The 21,135-nt window shown below is 43.6% G+C and overlaps 2 protein-coding genes across 16 annotated transcripts in view; one reads left to right on the top strand and one right to left on the bottom strand.

Moving 5' to 3' along the window:
• Positions 1–11,934, bottom strand: part of TRIM16 (tripartite motif containing 16) — a 49,379-nt gene extending 37,445 nt beyond the window's left edge. For 2 of the 10 annotated variants that reach the window (XM_081583887.1, XM_081583894.1), the window contains exons 1-2: positions 5,504–11,934; positions 3,272–3,474 (exon numbers count right to left, since the gene is read on the bottom strand). The gene's annotated coding sequence lies outside the window, so the exon portion shown is untranslated. Of the gene's footprint in view, positions 1–3,271; positions 3,475–4,410 lie in introns of all 10 variants that reach the window. The other 8 variants (XM_081583890.1, XM_081583891.1, XM_081583889.1 and 5 more) reach the window with 6 other exon arrangements.
• ZNF286A (zinc finger protein 286A) lies at positions 5,813–21,000 on the top strand. 6 transcript variants are annotated; one of them, XM_081583904.1, is made up of 7 exons: positions 5,813–5,853; positions 6,133–6,333; positions 7,499–7,587; positions 11,185–11,299; positions 12,340–12,432; positions 16,596–17,851; positions 18,752–21,000. In XM_081583904.1, the coding sequence occupies exons 2-6, from the start codon at positions 6,306–6,308 to the stop codon at positions 17,825–17,827; spliced, it is 1,557 nt and encodes a 518-aa protein (XP_081440030.1). In that variant the 5' UTR covers positions 5,813–5,853; positions 6,133–6,305; the 3' UTR covers positions 17,828–17,851; positions 18,752–21,000. The 6 variants fall into 6 exon arrangements, with proteins under 6 accessions (XP_081440030.1, XP_081440029.1, XP_081440028.1 ...); XM_081583903.1 differs by having other exon boundaries at positions 5,813–5,963; XM_081583902.1 differs by having other exon boundaries at positions 16,596–21,000.
• Positions 21,001–21,135: the final 135 nt, after the last annotated feature.

Here is a 21,135-nt window from a genome sequence, read left to right as displayed (position 1 = left end):
ATTCAAACTCAATTCTTTTTTATTTTTGGCAGTGCTATTTTTATTTTATCATCGTTGCTGTGCACAGGCTTTCTCTAGTTGTGGCAAGCAAGGGCTAGTCTCTAATTGGGGTGTGCAGGCTTCTCAGTGCAGTGACTTCTCTTGTTGCAGAGCATGGGCTTAGTTGCCCCGTGGCTGAGATCTTCCCAGACTAGGGATCGAACCTGTGTCCCCCATGCTGGCAGCTGGATTCTTAACCCCTGGGCCACCAGGGAAGTCCCAAACTCATTTCTTTAAGGGTGAGACTTGCAGGGGAACAGAGGAACCCTTATATTGTACTTTAAGATCCCCTGGAGGAGGGCATGGCAACACACTCCAGTATTCTTGCCTGGAGAATTCCACAGACAGAGGGGCCTGGTGGGCTATACAGTCCGTGGGGTTGCAAAGAGTCAGACACAACTGAGCCCCAGGAGAATGCATCTGGGGCTGGCGAGCGCCTGTGATCTAACATCTTAGCAGCAGGCATGACTGCCATCTGGTGGTCATAGGCTGCCATGGCATGTCACCAACCTGAGGGTTTCTCAGCCTTGCACTGTTGCCATTGTGGGGGGATTGGGGGGGTGTTTTGTGCACACTATGGGAGGCTCAGTAGCACCCCATGGAAAACAGTACCTTCTGGAAACCAGCGACACTCTCTCTCCAAGTGGTGACAGCGAAAATGTCTCCAGACATTGACAATTGTCCCCTCTGGGGGCAAAACCACCCCTGGCTGAGAACCTAAGAGTCTCGTGAATGCAAAGTAAATAACTAAACTGTGTTTGTTCATTCACTCACCAACAGCTCACATTAGGCAAAGGCTTTGGTTCCTAACGTCAGCGGGAAGGAGTGAGCTCTTAGCCAGGGTCACTCACACACAGAATGCTTTTCACAGCTTTGCGAGATTCTGAGCTTTAAATTTGGGAACAAGAAAATCCATTCTTATCCAGTGATTCCCCAGCTGCCTCAGGCAGAAATAACAAGCGTGGTGACTCCCAGCACACACGCGCCCCACATTCGGCTCAGACCTCCGGTGGGAACTCACAGCGGACCACGCTGCAGCCTCATCATGGCACTTCAGCCAGCGACCTCCACATCACCCAGACAGGAAGCAGCTTTACCCCTTGGACCTGAGTCTCCTCTCCCCCACCAAGAGCTGAAGTCAGGGTGAAGTGGCGCTGACAAGGGGGATCCTACTTGAGAACCCTCTTTGTCCCCCACAAACCTGAGACTCCACTCACCCACAGAGAGAAACCAGGCTCCAGGTGGCACTAGCAGAGCTCCAGGAAGTACACAGTGTCCCAGCCAGTCCTGGGAGTCCCCACTGCCCCCCGAAGACACACACAGACACACACACACACACACACACACACACACACACACACACACACACACACACACACACACATATCCCTAGAGACACCAGATGGCTGGGTGCTACTGGTACTGGCAGGGAGGTGCCACCACACAAAGCACTCTCCCCAGGAAGTTCCTCTTCCCCACGGGCAGACGATCCCCTACCCACCCAGTTGCATTCCCTTTCCACCCACTCAGGCAGCATCGGTAGGGACCAGGTAGAGCTCCAGCAGCACCAGATCAACCAAGCTGACCAAAATAGTACCACAAAGGCTCTGAAGATTAAATTGCCATTGAAACCACGCCCCACAAAACTACACCGAGACCTACTATAAACAGGGTGATGATGCCCTGAAACAGAAGATTTAAACAGCACCCTCACCTCACTTACGTGATTCTTAACACGTAAAACCCTAGATTGAAAGCTTTATCTTTTACAATTAGAAAAGATCATTTTCTTTTCGTAGTCAGTGCTACTGACAAGTCAGATTTACTCAATTATTATTCATTGAGGGGCCACAAAATGCCAGGAACTGGGTTTAATTTTTATTTAATTGTGGCTGTACTGGGTCTTCATTGCTGCCCACAGGCTTTTCTCTAGTTGTGGTGAGCGGAAACTACTCTGTAGTTGGGGTGCGTGGACATTTCACTGGGGTGGCTTCTATTGGGGAGCACGGGCTCCAGAGCACAGGCTTCAGTAGTTGTAGCACCTGACCCGCAGGCATATGGAATCTTCCCAGACCAGGGATCAAACCACTGTCCCCTACATCAGCAGATGGAGTCTTAACCACTGGACCATCAGGGAAGTCCCAGGCACTGCTTTTGACACTGGGGTTTTAGCACTCATTGAACAAAACAAATCTTTTTTTTTTTTTTTTGTCTTGTAAGTGATCCATGTTTAGTCTCTGGAGGTTGTCAGAAGTTCTTCTTTGTTATTTATTGTTGGAGGAAGTCAACGAGAGGATGTGACCATTGGTTGACCCAAGAGCTATTGTTTAGTTGCTAGTTGTATCCAACTCTTCACCTGTCAGGCTCTTCTGTCCATGGGATTTCCCAGGCAAGAATACTGGAGTGGGTTGCCAGTTCCTTCTCCAGGGGATCTTCTCCACTCAGGAATCAAATTCATGTGTCCTGCATCTCCTGTGCTGGTAGGTGGGTTCTTTACTAGCTGAGCCATCAGGGAAGTCAGAGGAATTTGAGTTATTTTCAAAGCAGAGAATCTATGGTGTTGAAATATGGTCAAGACCACTCCCCATTTATCACCCTCTTCTTACCAGGTAATCTTATATAATAATGAATCTATTTTCATCTCTGTTTTGCAGTAATCATCTGGCTGACTGCAAGTATGTTCCTGCACGCATGTACGTATTTGGGTGTTCATGTGGCTCAGGGTGGGACAAAGGTGAATAAAACCCTTGGAGGTGGAGCTGCTTGTATCTGTTAGTATCCACTCCTCTCCCAGCCCAGCTGTAAGGTTACCCTGTGCTACTATGAGTGGACAAAGATTTCCCCAGAGTGATGTCAGAGAGAGCAGAAAGGAGCACACAAGACATCAGAAAGCACCCCCACTTCCAGAGCACATCCCCGAGTCCCCTTGTGGCGTCTGGAGCTTTTCATCCCTGCTACTATTCCCTCCCCATCTAGACACGTGCACACACACACCCTAGGGCATCTGTCTCCCGGAGGGTCTCCAATCTATTTTTCATTAGTTTCTCAAATCAACAACCTCCCTCCTTCCAGAGGCACCCAGGTTGGGTTTGGGACAAGGACCTAGCCATTGACATTAGGATGCTGTGTTAGTTACCGTTTTCTAACAATATTACTACATACTTAGTGGCTGAAAATGGCACACAATTGTTATCTCATAGTATCTGTGGATGAAGGTCCAGGCACAGCTAACCTGGGTCCTTGCAGCGGGCTGTCAAGGTGTCAGCCAAGACTGGTTTCTCATGTGAAGACTCTACTAGGGTTGATCCACTTCCAAGCATCTGGGGTTGCTGGCAGGAGTTAGTCCTCATCTGTCTTTCTGGGCTGACAGTTTCTTGTCTTATAGATTTCCCCAATATCACACTTGTTTCACCAATGCCAGCAAGGAGGATTCTCCTAGCAAAACAAGGATTAAAATTGTGTCACCTTTGTTGCGTTTTATAGGTTAAAAACAAGTCACAAGTCCCACTCACACTCAAGGTCAGGGAGCAGATAACAAAAAGGTACGAATACCATGAGGCTCAGATCATGGGAACTACTTTGGAAAATGGGAACTGGATAAGCAGTACCTTCTTTCTTCTTTTTGCCGTGTCTCATGGATTGCAGGATCTCACTCCCCCTACCAGGGGCTGAATCTGCGCTCACTGCAATGGAGGTGAGGAGTCTTAACCACTGGACTGCCAGGGAAATCCCAGGGGTGCCTTATGGTAGGAACTAAAAATCTTTTCCCCCAAAGTTTTTGAAAACCATTGAAGGGTTTTAAGCAGGAATGTAACATCTTATTCTTACTTTAGAATGATCACCAGCCAGAATGTGTGGCTAACAGACTGATGGGAAAGCAAACTTGACTTACAGAAATCAGCTAGGAGGCTGATACCATAACACCAGAGAAATGTCAGTGTCTAGAACTAAGGTAATGGGGCTTCCCTGGTGTCTCAGACATTAAAGAAACCACCTGCAATGCAGGAGACCCAGGTTCAATCCTGGGTCAGGAAGATCACCTGGAGAAGGGAATGGATACCCACTCCACTATTACACTAAGGTAATACTGAAGGGAAAAGAGAAACATGAACAAACAGGGGAATGATTTAACGAATACAGTGAATAGGACTTGGTGATGAATAAACAGTGAGAGTTGAGTATATTCCAGTTCTGCCTTTTGCAAATGATTTGTGAGCAGTGATATTATTCACTGAGAAGAGGGACAGTGTAGACAAAAATTAAAGTTTGAGGTGGGTTCAGTTCAGTCGCTCAGTCATGTTCGACTCTTTGCGACCCCATGAATTGCAGCACGCCAGGCCTCCCTGTCCATCACCAACTCCCGGAGTTTACCCAAACTCATGTCCATCGAGTCGGTGATGCCATCCAGCCATCTCATCCTCTGTCGTTCCCTTCTCCTCCTGCCCCCAATCCTTCCCAGCTTCAGAGTCTTTTCAAATGAGTGAACTCTTCGCATGAGGTGGCCAAAGTATTGGAGTTTCAGCTTCAACATCAGTCCTTCCAGCGAACACCCAGGACTGATCTCTGGTTGGATCTCCTTGCAGTCCAGGGGACTCTCAAGAGTCTTCTCCAACACCACAGTTCAAAAGCATCAATTCTTCAGCGCTCAGCTTTCTTCACAGTCCAACTCTCACATCCATACATGACTACTGGAAAAACCATAGCCTTGACTAGACGGATCTTTGTTGGCAAAGTAATGTCTCTGCTTTTTAATATGCTCTTTAGCTTGGACATAACTTTCCTTCCAAAGAGTAAGTGTCTTTTAATTTCATGGTTGCAATCACCATCTGCAGTGATTTTGGAGCCCCCAAAAATAAAGTCTGACACTGTTTCCACTGTTTCCCCATCTATTTCCCATGAAGTGATGAGACCAGATGCCATGATCTTAGCTTTCTGAATGTTGAGCTTTAAGCTAACTTTTTCACTCTCCTCTTTCACTTTCATAACAGAAAGTGAAAGTCGCTCAGTTGCGTCTGACTCTTTGCGACCCCATGGACTATAGTCCATGGAATTCTCTAGACCAGAATACTGGAGTGGGTAGCCTTTCCCTTCTCCAGGGGATCGTCCCAATCCAGGGATCGAACCCAGGTCTCCCGTATGGCAGGCAGATTCTTTACCAACTGAGCTTTCAGGGAAGCCCAGTAACAGAATTAGAGACTAATCGTGCTCCCTTGCGAGAACACCTCCTTTGATCAATTTAATTTTTATGCTTGCAGAGAACCTGTTGTTCAAATCTGTTGAGGCAGTTGAAACTGGTTTAATCTTTTCAACTCACCCATCTCACATGTGTGAATTTTCTATTACAAGTAGTCTACGAACGCATCCACATCGGTCTGCAAAGGACACCTTTCACACTGACCACAAAGGATGAGTTTGGGAGAAAGGACAGGAATGTGGGGAAAGCCAAGTACTCTGAACATCTTACACTGGAGTGTCGTAAGTGGGACGCCTCAGCAGCGCCACGTGCAGACAGAGCGCGGGCCTTCCAATGACGCAGTTCTGCCGTTCGCTCTCTTGCGTGTCCGCGGGATCCCGCACGAGCTAAGCGCTCGCTACTCTCGCGAGAGGGAGGCAGCCCGCGGCTCCTAGGATTCTCCCCACCGCGCCAAGCGTGCTCCCACCTGCTAAGGAGGGGGAGTCTGGCCGCGCCCGGGGCCTTCTGGGAATCGTAGTTCCGGGGCCGAACGAGGCCCGCCAGCCTAACCCCCTGCTCTTGCGCATGCGCGGCCCCGCTGGCCCGAGAAGTTCGTAGCCTTTGTGAGGCCGTGGTGGGAGGTGAGTTGTCGCTCAGGTGTCGGTTCTCTCACTCGCCCTCGGCGGTGCCCCCAGGGCAGCTGTCTGCACCGATCCGGGCTGGAGTGCGCGCTGGAGGAAGGGACGTCGAGGTTAGGAACGAGGCCCGGGGGCGCGGGACGGGCCAGCGGTTGGGGGGCTTCGTCTGCGCGGCGGCCCCTCGGTGGCGGCCCGGGCGCTGGTGCTCCGGCCGCGCGGGTTCCGAGCGGCAAAACCAGGCGCGAGCGCCCAGCCTCAGGGATGCTTGTCCCGGCTTTCCAGGTGCCAGCTCCGAGGGCCGAGCCGGCTCGGGACGGAGCAAAGCCTTTTGGAGGAGCCCCCCGAAGGGCGGCGGGAAGAAGGACCACGAGGCCTTGGGGCTTCCCGCCCCTCCGCCCCGAGAGGGCTGCGCTGGGGGCAGAGCAGAACCTTCGCGGCGGGAGGAGGCGGTGACCATGGAGACTGATGTGGCCGAAACGCCCGGTAAGAGAGATGAGAGGGGCCGGTGTTGAACTTGTGCTGGGGGCCGGGCCGAATCCTTCCTGATGAACGGGAGTCAGTGTTGTCCGGTTCCTTTGTCTGGGGACGGACGGGCTCTTCGAGTGAGAGTGGAGAGCTTGCTGTGGGATCCCCCCTCTTCCCACTCCAGCTGGGTGCACAGCAGACCCTCCAAAGCCCCCCCCCCCAAAATGTGAGCGGAATGTTATTAATAGCTGCTGAGGCTTGGGCATAGCCTCTCACTTTATCTCACACCTTCTTCTTCTCCTGGGTGGTTATACCATGCTAGCCTCATCAGTGGGTCCGACGGGTTAGCTTTTTGGTTGGCAAGAGTATCTTCCACATCTTCCCAGTTGGCTCAGTGGTAAAGAACCCACCTGCTAATGCAGGAGACACAGGAGAGAAAGGCTCTATCCCTGAGTCTGGAAGATCCCCTGGGGAAGGAAATGGCAATCCACTTCAGTATTCTTGTCTGGGAAATCCCATAGACAGAGCAGCCTGGCGGGCTGCAGTCCATGGGGTCGCAGAGAGTCGGACACGACTGAGCACGCATGCATTTTCCACACCAGTTTTTCCACTTTGCACAAAAACTCTTTGATTTTAGTAGAGCAGATCCTTTGTCTTACAGAGGAGACACGAGGCATAGGAGTCAGTGACTGGCTTCCAGTTCTCCTAGATCAAGGCTTTCTTCAAGTTTGCTCTGTGACCTACATCACATCCACGCTCTTCCCCCACCCCTGCTTGTTGGATTTCTAGGTTCTACAGTCTCAAGTAATGATGATTATTTGGAGGTGGGATCCAGCAGTCTACCTTTGGACTAAGGTTGCAGGGTGATTTCTTTCAGAGCTTTTGAGCCTGTTTTTCCCATGTTAATTTAATGTAGATTCAGCCGGGGCGGAGGGGGGAGGGGGGCAGGGACTTTTAATTTCCAGGCTCAGAGGGTGCCATCTTCCAGGATCTGTTAGGGTAACAGCAACTGAATGAATTGAAGCCCCGAATAGCAGCGTTCCTGGGTCATTTCCAGATTGGGATCCCTTCAGTAGCAGTGTCTGTAAGGAGCACCAGTAGTACAGTGGCAGGAGTTTTAAACTTGCAAATCTGCCTCACAAGATACATTCAGGTCCTATCATGACTGCTTTCTTGCCTTTAGCTCTGCCTCCCCAGGATTCTCCCTTTTCCCAAGGAAACTGCACAGAAGAGGGAGAAGTGGCAGCTTTGCGCCTCACAGCCAGGTCGCAGGTGAGTGCAAGTCTCTGCTGATTATTGAAATTCACCTTATTTCTCAGATTGTGGACACACTCGCTTCTGTTTGAAGTGAAGTTTCTGTGTCCCGCTAGAGCCCATCTGGAGAGCTGAGTTCTTATTCTAAGAGATGGGTCGAGTGACTAGTGGATTCAGTGGGAAATGTTTTCTACTTCCTCACGGTATCTTGTGCATCTAGTTTTGTCACTCAGCAGGCATGGAAGGAGCTTTGCCCTTCTTTAACATAGCGGCTAATTTCTGTGCCTGGTATTTGGAAATGATTTTAAAAGATAGTATGGTGCACTCTTCTTAAAATGTATGTTTCAATAGAAGGAAACAGCATACACATGACTGTTAAGTAGAAATTTAAGAAAGCACCTTAAGTGCTGGAGTGAATTATGAACATAATTACTCAGATAGTTCAAAGAAATACTGGAAAAGAAAGCCTATAGAAGGATTCTAATCAGCCCTCCAAGATGATGAATGCTCAGGTATTTTAGAGGTGAAATGTTATCAAGTTGCAGCTCACTTTCCAATCTCTCCTTTCCCCAAGGGCTGATATTAAGAATTGTTAATTTGGGACTTCACTGACAGTCCAGTGGTTGAGACTCTGCTTCCACTGCAGGAGGCTTGAGTTCGATCTCTGGCCAGTGAACTAAGATCCCTCATACCCTGTGGTATGGTCAAATATATGTATATATTAAAAGAATTGTTGGATTTAAGTGGTAGTTGTCATATATGGGTGATTGGTATAATAGTCTTTCAACTTTCTTTGCATGTCCAAAAATTTTTAATTTTAAACTTCGGTAGCAGAAAAGAGTTCTCCCTGATGTGTGTCATACCACAACCCAAAGATTCCTCCATTAGCCTGTCTCTTGGCTGCTTTAATCCAGAGTGTGAAAAGTGGACCTGGCACATTGCTACCGTTTATCAAAGTGATTTCTCAGGAGCCTTGTGTACTTGGTGGCGTCCTTTGGTTTCTTGAATGTCTTACGTGAATATTGAAGATTTTATCACTCAAGAAGCTTTTTAAGTTGCAGCTAATGAAAACTCAATTCAAACTGGCCTAAGCAAGTTTATTGACAATTATATGGGAAAATCCAGGTCTGGCTAAAATGAAGTCCAAACAGTGACATTAGAACCTGTTTTCTCCATTTCAGTCACCTTTTCTTTTCTCTCTATGTGTTTTGCACTCAGTCATTTCTTCTAGTGCAGGCTGGCCCCTAACAAATTTAGGCTCACATCTTCCCATGTTGAAAATCAGAGGAAAGGAACATCTTCCCTTCTGGTCATTCCAGATTCCAGAAGTACTGAAAGTTAACTCTAATGGGTATTATGCCCTTCCTTGGACCATTATTCGCCAAATCTGAGTGTGATGATCAGAGTAAAGAATAGACCTGTGCACATACATGTAAACCTATATCCCACCTGTGGGTTAGAGGTGGAGCTAAAACTGCCTGAACTGCGTGGACTAAACATGGCCGGGCATGGCAGCCAGAGGACAGTCAGTGTACAAGCACCAGAAGAAGGGTGAATGTTTCATACACTTCAACAAGAGACTAGTTTCAAGAGTTGGATGGATTAAACCTTTTATGGAAATTTTGAAAATTCTCTCTGTGTCCTTTTTGTATTACATTAGATTTTGTTTGATGCTCATATTGCAGATGTCTTTCTTATTAGAATTTGCCTGGGCTGTGAATCTTTTACGTATCAGTTTTTTTTTTAATGTTTTTAAATTTTGCTCACAGTAACCAGGTGAAAGGCACAGACATGTATAAATATAAAAGTATATTATGCGTACTAACCTCCCCAAGTTCAGTTTGCTACCTCTCCCTACTGAGGATAACAGTTTGGTGTATATTTTTCCATATGTTTTCGTTGAACTTGAACGACTGTATTCAGACACGTAGTATACTGTTTCCTTCCATTTTCCCACCCGCCCACCCAGTCCCCAGCTTTGGGGGTTTTGTCTGGATCTCTTTTTCTGTAAAGAGGATGTGTCTGTTTTAAGAAACCTTTTTATAAGGGAAATGAATTTATTCACATTAATATAATTACTTGTGTGTTTCACATTTTTCTTGCGTGTGATTTTTGTAAATCTGTTTACTATGCTTTCTCCTTTTATATTTTTTCTGCCTTTTGTGCAGTAGTTTGCATTTTTGTTTTTCTGATTTTTTTTTTCTTTATGGTTTGGAAGTTAATTTCCACTGTCAGTTTAGCTATAGATAGGCAGATTGGAGGATCAAAGTCATTTTTTCTCATAGTTTCTTGTCTACTTAGTAGATGATTAATGATTTTTACATTTTCTAAGGATGATCGCTATGTTTTTTTAAGTCTCTAAGATTAGTTCCATTTTGGGAAACTTTATTTGAAATAATTTGAGACTTATGTAGCAAATGGTAGAAAGATTTCTCATATATGTACTCCATTCAGATTCTCCAGGATTTAACATTTCACTTCATTTATTATTTTCTTTTTCCAGAATCAGGAAGTTGATGTTGTTATAGTACTATAACGTACTGCTCTTATTCATGTTTCCCAGTCCCTTATTTTTCTTGATTTTCTTCCCCTTAAATTCTGCTTTTATCCTGTAATTCCTTCTGTTTTCCCTTGTTCTGTCTTTAATTTGACTTGTATGCTTGGTTCACTTAATTATACTCATTTTTTTAATGAAATGGAAGTATTTCTTCTGAGTACAATTTTAGCCTTATGACATTGATTTTTGCTTTTTATTTCATTGTTTTGAAATTTTAATTTTTTAAATTAATTTTAATTAATTTTTTCAATTACCATCAGTTATTGCTTTTTCATTTCTGTTTTGGAATTTATTAACATTTACTTTGTTACTTTTGCAAATGCTTTATGAATAAATAGAAGTTGTTTTCTATCAAGTTATAGCATTTAGTATATTTATTTGAACAACCTGGAATATTATTCCCATTCTCTATGGCTTAAAGAGAAACGTTCAGTACTGTTATGTGTCTTTTTCCAATGAGTTTTTGTATTTTGTGTGTTAGATAAACTCAGTCCTAAGGTGTTTATATATGAACATTTACATTTTATATCTGTACCCTTTCTTAATCTGTTGCTGTCATTTTCCAGTTTAATGCTTCTTGCTTTGAACTGATTCCGTGCTTCACTGAATTTGATGCCCGTCTGTTCCACAGCTTGTCCAGTCACAAGTTCTATGTAAATTATCTTTCAAGTTTTTTATTGAGGACTCACAAGGAGAATTACACAGATGTGCTTTTTGTCTCTGCCTGTATTTCATTTACTTTGCCAAACTGTTTTGTTGATTCACTGGTTCCTGTTTTAACTCTTTATTCCCCAGAAAAAATGATAGTCTCTCAGTGTAGAAACCATGGTCTTCCTTTGATTTTCATGTTGGATCTTGGACAGTGTGCCTGGCACATAATTGTTACCCAGCAACTTTACATGGAAAGTCCAGAACACATGAGGATGCTTGTCTCTTACTGCAGTCATTCCCCCTGTTGAATACATCTACGCGCTTACTCCAGGGCCAGCAGAAACTGAGAGGTGATAGGGAGACTGCAGAGAGATGGATAGTGAACAGAAGTATGTTTTGTGTCTTAGGCATCAGTGACCTTCAAGGATGTGGCCATGGACTTTACTCCAGAGGAGTGGGGGAGGCTGGATCCTGCCCAGAGGGACGTGATGCTGGAGAACTACAGGAACCTGGTCTCACTCTGTAAGGACAGACTCTCGCTGTGACTCCTGACCTGCTTATGGGGACCTCACTGTTTTATTGACAGTGAAGTAGCTTAACAAAGCCAGAAATTGTAAAGTGTTGGTCCCTTTGGGCCCAGAGAGAATCTTTATGCCCTAGGGTCTTGGCGAAATGTCTGGGCTTGTTTTCTTCTATTAGGAGTCTTTGGATTCAGGTGACAGAAACTGAATTCACACTAGCTTGAAAGGGAATCAGGTACGGTGTCAGGAGTTTCTTTTATCTGCTTATTTTTTAATGACCTGCCATAGGTTTGCCCAAATCTCCTTGTGGGCAGAGATGGCCTTTGGCTTCTCTAGGGTTACAGCGTTCTTCCAGTTACAGAGCTGAGGAAAGAGAGCTTCTGTCCTGGGAGTTTGAGCAGATAGGCTCATGTGTCCATCATGAGACAGTTACTCAAGCCAGGGAAATAGAGAACACTGGCCAGTTTGGATCCTGTGTCCACCTCTGTGTGGTATGCTCGTGTGCAAGTGTGTGCATGCACACACATGCATGTACATGTGTGTGTTCATATGAGGAGTGGAAGGAACTATCTTAGCTCCTCCCAAATCTCATTTAATAAATTCCATAAGAAAGTGGGTTCTAGTAACTGAAAAAGAAAGAAAGGAAAACATCAGAAACAACTAGTCATAGACCCCCAGGCTCATGGTGCTGCTGCAGGTGTCCCACTTCACCCAGCTCCTTCCCTGAGCTGAACACTGATGAGCAGTGTCTCCCTGGGACCCCCGTAATAAACAAGTGAGAAATTCTTTTTTTTTTTCTTCTTTTTTTACAGGATAAATGTTTGTCTTTTCAAATGTGTGTAACTCCTTACTGTGCCCAGACTCTTGCTGCACATGTTTTAAGCTTCATTTAGAGGCTTCTACCTCCCTCATTCCAGAACTTCCTATGGTGTCTTGTCTTTGTGGATCTAGGGGTTGGGACTGTGCTCTGGGACAGACCTTTATACCCATCACCAAGAGCTAAGTTCCTTTTTTTTTTTTTTTAATTTTTCTAATGAGCAGGGCTTCCAGTTTCCAAACCTGAGAACCACAGTTTGGAGAATGGAAAAGAACCACTGCTGCTTGAGAGAAAAGCCCCCAAAAGCAGCTGCTCAGGTGAGTCAGATAGATGGGGGTCTTCGGAAAGAACAGTCCCATGGGACGCTAAAGAAGTCGGGACTTCCCTGGTGATCCAGTAGTTAAGACTCCTTGCTTACAATGCAGGAGCCATGGGTTCAACCACTAGTCAGGGTACTAAGATCCTGCATGCTATCTCTACTTGCTTATGTCAGAGATGCTACAGTACAACATGTTGAAAACTGAATGCCTGGTGTGTGCCCAAATTCTCCATACCCCTAACAGGATCCTCTTCCAATAATTATATTAATGACACTCGCTGCTTATCAAATTGTGCATGTCAGAAATCTGAACAATCTTTGCATAACCCCTTCACCTTTATCCAGTTCATCCTTGTGTTTATTTGATCACTTCTAAGTATTTCCTCACCATTAACATCCCACTGTCTCCCTTTCATCTGAGGTCATCTCCCTGACTCCACCCTTACCCCTGTAAACTCCATTCTTCATGTGGCAGTGAGTGATGTTTTCAAAATGCAAGTCTGATGGCGTCACCCTTTTGCTTAGGGCTTGTCCATGGCTTCCCGTTGCTCTTAATGACAGCCCAAATCCTGGAGGCCTATAGACGCTTGTAAAATCTGTCCCTTACTCATAATATCCAGCCCTGCTTCCTTCCGATTTTGTACCTTATCTTAGCAACTCTTAATGGTTTTAGCATCATTGAACCTATTTAACTCCCCAAATTGTTGAGAATCCTAGCAAGCTGTTGTTTATGTGGGTTGTATCTACCAGTAGTTACCATATTAGAAATTAAAAGTGAGAAAGATTTTAAACTATTGTATGATTAATTTAGAAATAACAATTATAAACCTATTACATGTTAACACAAATAACACAATTTAAATAAAAATTTCTCTATAACAAAAATTTATTGAAAAGAAGGACACTGTTTTACATTTTTGCAGGTCTTTTTGTATATGACTAATAGAGGACAGCTTTATTCTTACATCTGCTTCTGAATGCAGCTTGATGTGATACGTTGTTTTGGTTGGCCTGTATGAAGAATATTGCCTCACACCAATATTTAGTTGGAAGAAGTAGGAGTATTTTATAGCCTTTTGAGATAATTTTAGCTTTTCTCTTGATTATACACCAAAATTGGGCAAGTAGTATTTTCCTAAAGGTTAGGTGCAAGATGCATGTGAAACCATATCCATGAACTTTTCATACTCTTAAAATCTATTGATCTTTTGGAAAATTTTGATTTACTGAGTTAGGCAGATCTTCCAAATATTGACACATTATGCAATATTTTAAAAGCACAATTTTCAGTATCACCACTGACCTTACCAGAAAAGCCTTTAAGTATTAGGAAATTATCAAGCTCTCAGTGGGAGGTAAAAGTTTTCCAAAATTCTAATTTCTGCCTAAAAGCTCACATTTTTTCAAATATTGTCAGTTGTTTTCTTTGAAATGGTAGGCTCATCTTTTTTGCAGTTTTGAGAGAATATCTGCCAGATACCCAACATAGATAACATAGTTTGTCAGTCATTCTTTCAAGTAAAAGTGCTGGTCTATTTAAAAAAGAAAAAATGGCTGGTTCCACAATGGATGGTTTTCCTCAAGACAAGCACCATATTTTGATATGAGTGGACTTACATTATGAATATTTCCTATTTCATCATCTAGAATGTTAAAAAGGCATGTAGTCAAAAGTTTAATAAATTAAAATTAATTTATTAAATTAATAATGTTTCCTATTGTTTCCGCAGACATTTTTGGGTGGAACTGGCTTTTTTTTTTCTTTTGCTTAACTGAGAGTACACAGCAGGGGAAAATGTAACAGGTACTAGTACATCTGGTGTTTTGTCCTGATTTGTGCCTAAGTTGTGGGCAGTTTCACCACCATTACTTTTGCAACATAAATGCAAATGTCAAGACAATGAAAAAAGACCAATAAGATCCAAGTATTTTGAAAACAGTTTTGAACCTAGAGACTCCCAGAGGTCCACAGACCACACTTTGAAATCACTGCCCATACTAGCCTTATATCAATTTATATTTTACAAACAACTTATGTAGCACCTATGCTGTATCAGGGTCCTCAGTGTTTTATAAATATCCTCATTTAATGCTCCTTGAGGTAGGTGCTGTTTTTATTCTTCATGAAGCAGGTACTGTTTTTGCCCCAACTTACAGATAAGGAAGCTAAAGTAGAAAAGTTAAATAACTTGGGCCAGGTCACATGGCTGGAAGTGGCAGCGCTGGTTTTAAATTCATGCATTCTGATTTCAGAGTCCATGCTCTCAACTGCTGTGCTCTTCCTAAGTGCTGCCTCTCACCTTGGGGCTTCTGTACATATCACTTCCTCTACCTGGAAGGCTCACCTCTGCATCTGTACCTGTTACCTGGAACACTCACCCAGACCCCAGCCCCACTTGGATTTCAGCTCAGTGATTTACCTTCTCAGGGAGGACCCCACCCTCCATCCCCCTGGATTCCCCTTATAATCTTTCACAGCATCGTTTGCCTTTTATTTCTTACTAAGGTGCATTTTTTATATGTATTCATGGATGTCAGGCTAAATTTTTTTCTCCCTTTGTGTACATAGGGACTGTTTGTTTTTCCCCAGAGCCTAGCATATCCAATAGATAATCATTGAATGAATGAGTAGACGAGTAGATAAATGAACAGAGTTCATCTGGCTATGTGGAATAAGGGACAGGTCTAACTTGTCTGCTGAATGTTTAATAAGTCACAGGACAGTTTGCTTTAAAAACCAATTATCTTTAGTTCACTGACTGAAATTCTACCTCTGTATTGTCCTTAATTCCTTTATATACTTGGTTTCTAAAATTGCTCTTCTGTTTCATTTTTTGTTGTTTGTTATTGTTGTTTAGTTGCTAAATCATATCTGACTCTTTTACGACCCCATTAACCCACCAGGCTTCTCTGTCCATGGGCTTTCCCAGGCAAGAATACTGGAGTGGGTTGCCATTTACTCCTCCAGGAGATCTTCCCAACCCAGAGATTGAACCCATGTCTCCTTCATTTCAGACAGATTCTTCACCACTGAGCCACCTGGGAAGTCTACCTGTCAAGCTACCAGACTTTTTTATTTCTACCAGACCTTTTTTTAGGCAACCAAGAATTTATCTAGTCAAATGGATTTCACTGAACTATTTATTTATTCTTTGGAACTATACTCTTTATAAATTATTTTAGCTTTATAATTTCATATTGAACATAAAAATTCTAATAGATGTATAGTAGATATCTTCAGAGGGGTTGGCTACTGTCCCTGCTCTCTTGTATTCTGGTGCTTTCTCTGTAGGTAATCTTATTTATTAGTATTTCATGTATCTGTCCTTGATTTTGGAAAATGTAACCAAATATGTCGATAATATCTATATCTCTCAAGGCAGCAAACCAAACGCTCCTTTGCAGTTTGCTGGGATTTTTTAAGTCTATTTAGTGTAGCCTGAAGATCACCTCCTAGCAATTATATAGTGATCATTCTTCTATTTTTTTAAGTTGCACATACTCCATTGTGTGTACACACCATGATTTAATCAGTTCTCTATAGTAGAATATTTGAGATGTTAAACAGTTTTGCTACCTCAATTAGTGTTGTAATGTTTAGCCTTGTGCAGGTATAATTTAATATATTTGCCATTATATCTTAGGGAGATCATCGATTTTTGAATGGGGACATTATAAACGCATTCTTAGGGGAGATTTTAAACTGAAAATGGAGTGCATAGTAGGATTGAGTAGGGCTGGGTGACTGGAAACTTAGAAGTCATCACTGCACCTGCACCAAGGTGGTAACTGCCTGGCTGTTGCTGATAGACAGCACTTGATGTTCTGTTAGAGGTTGTTCCTCCCCTGTTCTGATCCGGGATACTCATTTCCTGCTCATCCAGCAATATAGCACTTCCTCTCCATCCCTCCTCTTGTCTTTCTGGTCATCTTTTGCCCTATTCTGCCTCCTGGGTCAGATGGTGTACTGATTTATTATCTGCATACTCTGTACATTCGTTCCCCTCCATTTGCTTCTCTTTGCAAATCATCTTCCAAGAGTCAAATCCACTTCCTCATTGAAGCCATGCTTTTCACCTTCATTAACTCTGACCCGTTACAGAACTGCCATTTTGTCAAACTCAGAAGATGAAGGAAATTTGCATTTCCGATTTCTTTCAGACTCGGAGACAAGCCCCAGAAGCAAGGATTCAACTTCAGTGCAAGATTTTTCCAAAGAAGAATCATGCCAGGTTGCAGTCATAGACAGGCTGACAAGGGACAGTGTCTGTGACTCCAGCACAGAAACAACTCTTGACTGTGAAGACTGGTTGGAGAATCAGCAGGGAAGTCAGGAGAGACACTGGAGAGGAATGTTCACCCACATGAATTCACTCCCAGAAGAGAGAGCCCCTGAGCACGACATTTACTGGAAAAACCTAGGCCAGAAGGCAGTCCTTCTCACGCAAGACAGAGTTCCCAAAGGACCCTATGCCTTTCACACCCTTGAAAAAAGACTGAAACAGAAATCTACCTTAATGAAAAAGCAGAGGACCTATAAAGAAAAGAAACCTCATAAATGCAATGACTGTGGTGAACTCTTCACTTACCACTCAGTACTCATTCGACACCAGAGGGTCCATACAGGGGAGAAGCCCTACAGCTGTGCAGACTGTGGGAAATCTTTCAGCCACAGGGCTAATTTAACCAAACATCAGAGAACTCACACAAGAATTCTCTTCGAGTGCAGTGAGTGCAAAAAAGCCTTCACCGAAAGCGCATCCCTTGCCATTCATCAGAGGATTCACATCGGAGAGAGACCATATGAGTGCGGCGAGTGCGGGAAAGGCTTTAATCGAAGCACCCACCTTGTGCAGCACCAGCTGATCCACACGGGGGTGAAGCCCTATGAATGTAACGAGTGTGATAAAGCCTTCATTCATTCCTCAGCGCTCATTAAACATCAAAGAACTCACACCGGAGAGAAACCTTACAAATGCCAGGAGTGTGGGAAGGCCTTTAGCCACTGCTCGTCGCTTACCAAACATCAGAGGGTTCACACCGGAGAAAAACCCTATGAGTGCAGCGAATGCGGGAAGACCTTCAGTCAGAGCACACATCTTGTCCAGCATCAGAGGATTCACACGGGAGAGAAACCCTACGAGTGTCATGAGTGTGGCAAAACCTTCAGCCGGAGCTCCAATTTCGCTAAACATCAAAGAATTCATATTGGCAAGAAACCATACAAGTGTAACGAGTGCAGCAAAGCCTTCATTCATTCGTCAGCCCTTATTCAACACCAGAGAACTCATACTGGGGAGAAACCCTACAGGTGTAACGAGTGTGGGAAGAGCTTTAAGTGCAGTTCATCCCTCATCAGACATCAGAGGATTCACATGGAAGAGCAGCCCTGAAAAATGACTTGAGTGCAAAGGAATGTAAGTTTGTGTTATCGCTCTGTTAAATACCTGAGTGATTTAGGAGGAAGAGCCAAAAATGCTGCCTGAGAAACAGTTCTGTATGCGTCTAATTCTACTCACATAATACAGTAGTTTTGAGCCATAAACAGAATGTTTCTTCTATCCATTGATTTGATCATTCTGAATGCTTCCAGCCAGAAATCTCAAAGGTTGATCCCTAAATCACCACCCCGCTACCCATAATGCTCTTTTGCAGAAATTCAGAAAGTCCTTGGGAGTGGGTAGCAATACAGTCATCGTGAAGTCCAGTTCCCCCTCTTTGTCACGCCAAAGCCTGTTACTGGATCTCACTGTGTAAGGACGTCCTTATCTTGTAGGTGAGGCTGAGGGTTCATATCCTCAATTATCGGGAAGACACAGAGCTGTTTATTTTCAAATCCAAAGTGGACACCCAACTATCTGGAGAATATCGTTTCTTTTACATTAACTATAAAAATTTAAAGATAAATAACTATAAAAATTTTAAGAGTTGAAATACACTCTGGCTTCCCTCCCATGCCCAAAGGCTACTGTCTCAGTTGATGAACAAATGGGGTCTGAGTTATGCCCACATGGATTAGGCTGACACTTAGATGGTTATTATCCCTCTGCTGGGTACATCCTCACTTCACACTTGCTTGGAAGTGACCTTGAGATAGAGAAAGAGTTGGAACCTTAACTGTAGTTTTTTTTCAGGTCCCTCTTTCCTTATCTTTGACATTGAATGAATCCTTGGTTTTCTGTAACTATAGAATTAGGGAGATTTCACTCCTTTACCTCATTCTGCTCTGTGTAAAGTAAGTTCTGTCACTTTGAGAAAAAGCCCTGGGATATGAAGAGTTGAGAAAGTTGACTGATTCAGTGTGCTGTTCCATTTAGAGTCCCAGGCAAGAAGAAGACCTGGAGCAGCTCCAAGGCACAACAAATATATCCTCAGACCTCACGTTACGCACATTTTTTTGTCGTCGTTCTCCTGTGTATTGGTCTTTGTCGTATCCCAGAGCCCTGGAGAAGGTAGAAAAGGCACAGAGCCACACTGATCTTGACATAAGTTACGTGGGTGACCAAAGACCTTGTAGTGGGATGGAAACACAAAAGCAAGAGTTCAAATAAATATTTAGCAGGACACCACACAAATGTCTTGTTATAGACTTTTTTTTTATTGTTACTCTGTTAGACTGTGAAAAGATTATAGAAAAGAGAGAGAAAATAATTAGTTGCAGATTTCCTCTCTCTTCTCCTAAATCCTGTCCTTGATGAACACTCAACAGCCAGCCCACACTTTTCCCTCCATGTTATCCCCATTACTCCTTACAGTTCTCATCGTTCCCTCCGTATACCTTAGTTCTATCATTGAGAAAAAGGAGAGGAAGAGTTTTAAGTGGGGGTAATAGAGATCAAGGTCAGGTCTAAAGCCAGCAATAATAGAAACCAAAACAATAGGAAATAGAGTGTAAAGGACTAAGAAGAGGCTTTGAAAAGAATTTAAAAAAAAAATCATTTAAAGAGGTGTAACTCGAGAGATGAAACTAGGAGAATGGCTGACATAGGACAAAATAAAAAGGAGCTCAGCCCTCTCATCACTTGATACTCAGATTAATAACCTGAAGCAGGAATTGACAGACTGGCCTGGACCCATCACCTAGTTCTGTAAATAGTGTTTAATTGGAACTGGGCCTCACTCATCATTTACATGTCATGGGTAGCTGTTTTTGTACTAAAATAGTGGGGTTAAGTAGTTAAGGCAGAGATTTCATGTTCCAAAAAGCCTGAAACACTTGCTGTTTCTCAACATTCCAGGTGTTTGAATGAGAAGTTCATTCATCATTTGGCAGCCAATAGTTGACTAACACAAGGTTAGTAGGTTTGAATTCTGCCACCTCCACTTGGCAATTATGTCACTTTGAAAAGCTACATCTTTCTGAGCCCCAATCTTATCTGTAAAGTGGGAACAGGTCATCCCTCTCTCAAGGCTGTTGTGAGGATAAGACAGTGCAGGTAGAGAATCTGGCACACAATTTCTCATTAGTTTCCAGGAGCCCCCATATAAGCTAAAATCCACGGATGCCCAAGTCCCTTACAGAAAATGATGTAGTACAATTGGCCCTCTGTTTTTGAGGCTTTTGCATTCTCAGATTCAACCAACTGTGGATGGAAATTTGCATCCACGGTTGGTTGAATCTGCTGATGCAAAACAAAATACAGAGGGCAGGTTGTATTTATTAAAAACACACATGTAAGTGGACCTGTGAAATTCAAACCTGTGCTATTCAAGAAAGGATTGACAACATATTTTAATGAAGTGGTGAGTCAGATTATTCTGCTGTAACAAAATGTCACTAAGTGGTTTGTTTATAAACAACTGTCTCACAGTTCTGGCGACTGGAGAGTCCAGGATCAAGACCCTGGTAGGATGTCTGATGAGGCCCCTTCCTGGTCCACAGATGGCCATCTATTTGCTGTGTCCTCCCATGGTGGAAGGGCTGGGGAGCTAGCTCTCTGGGGCCTCTTTCATGAGGGCATGTTTGTGAGTCCATGTTTCATGACTCCTGTTTGTGAGGACTGCCCTCATGACCTCATCACCTCCCAAAGGTCCTGCTTCCAAATACCACCACTTTGGGGACTAGGTTTCAACGTGAATTGGGGGGTGAGAGTGGGGACACAAACATTCCGTCTATTAAGTGGCTGAGCATCAGTCAGAAGTTACTTAGTGTGTTTTCTATACCCTTTGTTTATTGATCTGGAGCTGACCACCCTGCTCCCAGCACATTGTAGAGAAGGGCTTCACAGCTCTCTGCTCTTGTTCCATCCCACACAGCCTCCTGGAGACCTCGTGGAATCTGCCTTTTTTCCTTCTAAGTATCACATAACCAGGAGCTGTCCCGTATGTCTTCTAACTGCAGTTTAGCGTCAAGGGACTTACTCTAAGCTAGTTTTACTAAGAGCTCTGGCCCTTTTCATATCAGTATTTGTTCCTTTTATGCTTAAGAGTTTAATCTGACTGTGTGTGTATACTCCCACAGGAATCTTGGAAATTTTAGTGTCCTGCTTTTCAAATGTTTTTGATTATCTGTAAACTAAATTTGATTGTTCTTATTGGCCCACTGTCAATAAAGATATCATTTGTATATTTGTTGTCAGAAACTTTTGTAAAATGCTTTTAAATTCTCACTTAAACATGTTTTGAGAGGTAAAGAAGGACCAACTATAAAATATCACCACATCATTCAGGAAACTGATTGCATTTATAATTGTTCATCTGG

This window comes from Giraffa tippelskirchi, chromosome 3 (genome assembly GCF_054371585.1).
Source record: "Giraffa tippelskirchi isolate mGirTip1 chromosome 3, T2T-mGirTip1v1.2.pri, whole genome shotgun sequence".
NCBI classification, from domain to species: Eukaryota; Metazoa; Chordata; class Mammalia; order Artiodactyla; family Giraffidae; genus Giraffa; species Giraffa tippelskirchi.
The sequence above is the reverse complement of the archived record's forward strand: the minus strand, read 5'-3'. Positions and strand labels throughout refer to the sequence as shown.

What these genes read in the sequence shown, in the direction of transcription:
- ZNF286A (XM_081583900.1), top strand. Translation starts at nt 6,306, where the DNA reads ATGGAGACTGATGTGGCCGAAACGCCCG. An exon ending in GCCTCACAGCCAGGTCGCAG is followed by an intron (nt 7,588 to 11,184) that starts GTGAGTGCAAGT and finishes TTTGTGTCTTAG; the next exon opens with GCATCAGTGACCTTCAAGGA. An exon ending in CCCCAAAAGCAGCTGCTCAG is followed by an intron (nt 12,433 to 16,595) that starts GTGAGTCAGATA and finishes GATTTCTTTCAG; the next exon opens with ACTCGGAGACAAGCCCCAGA.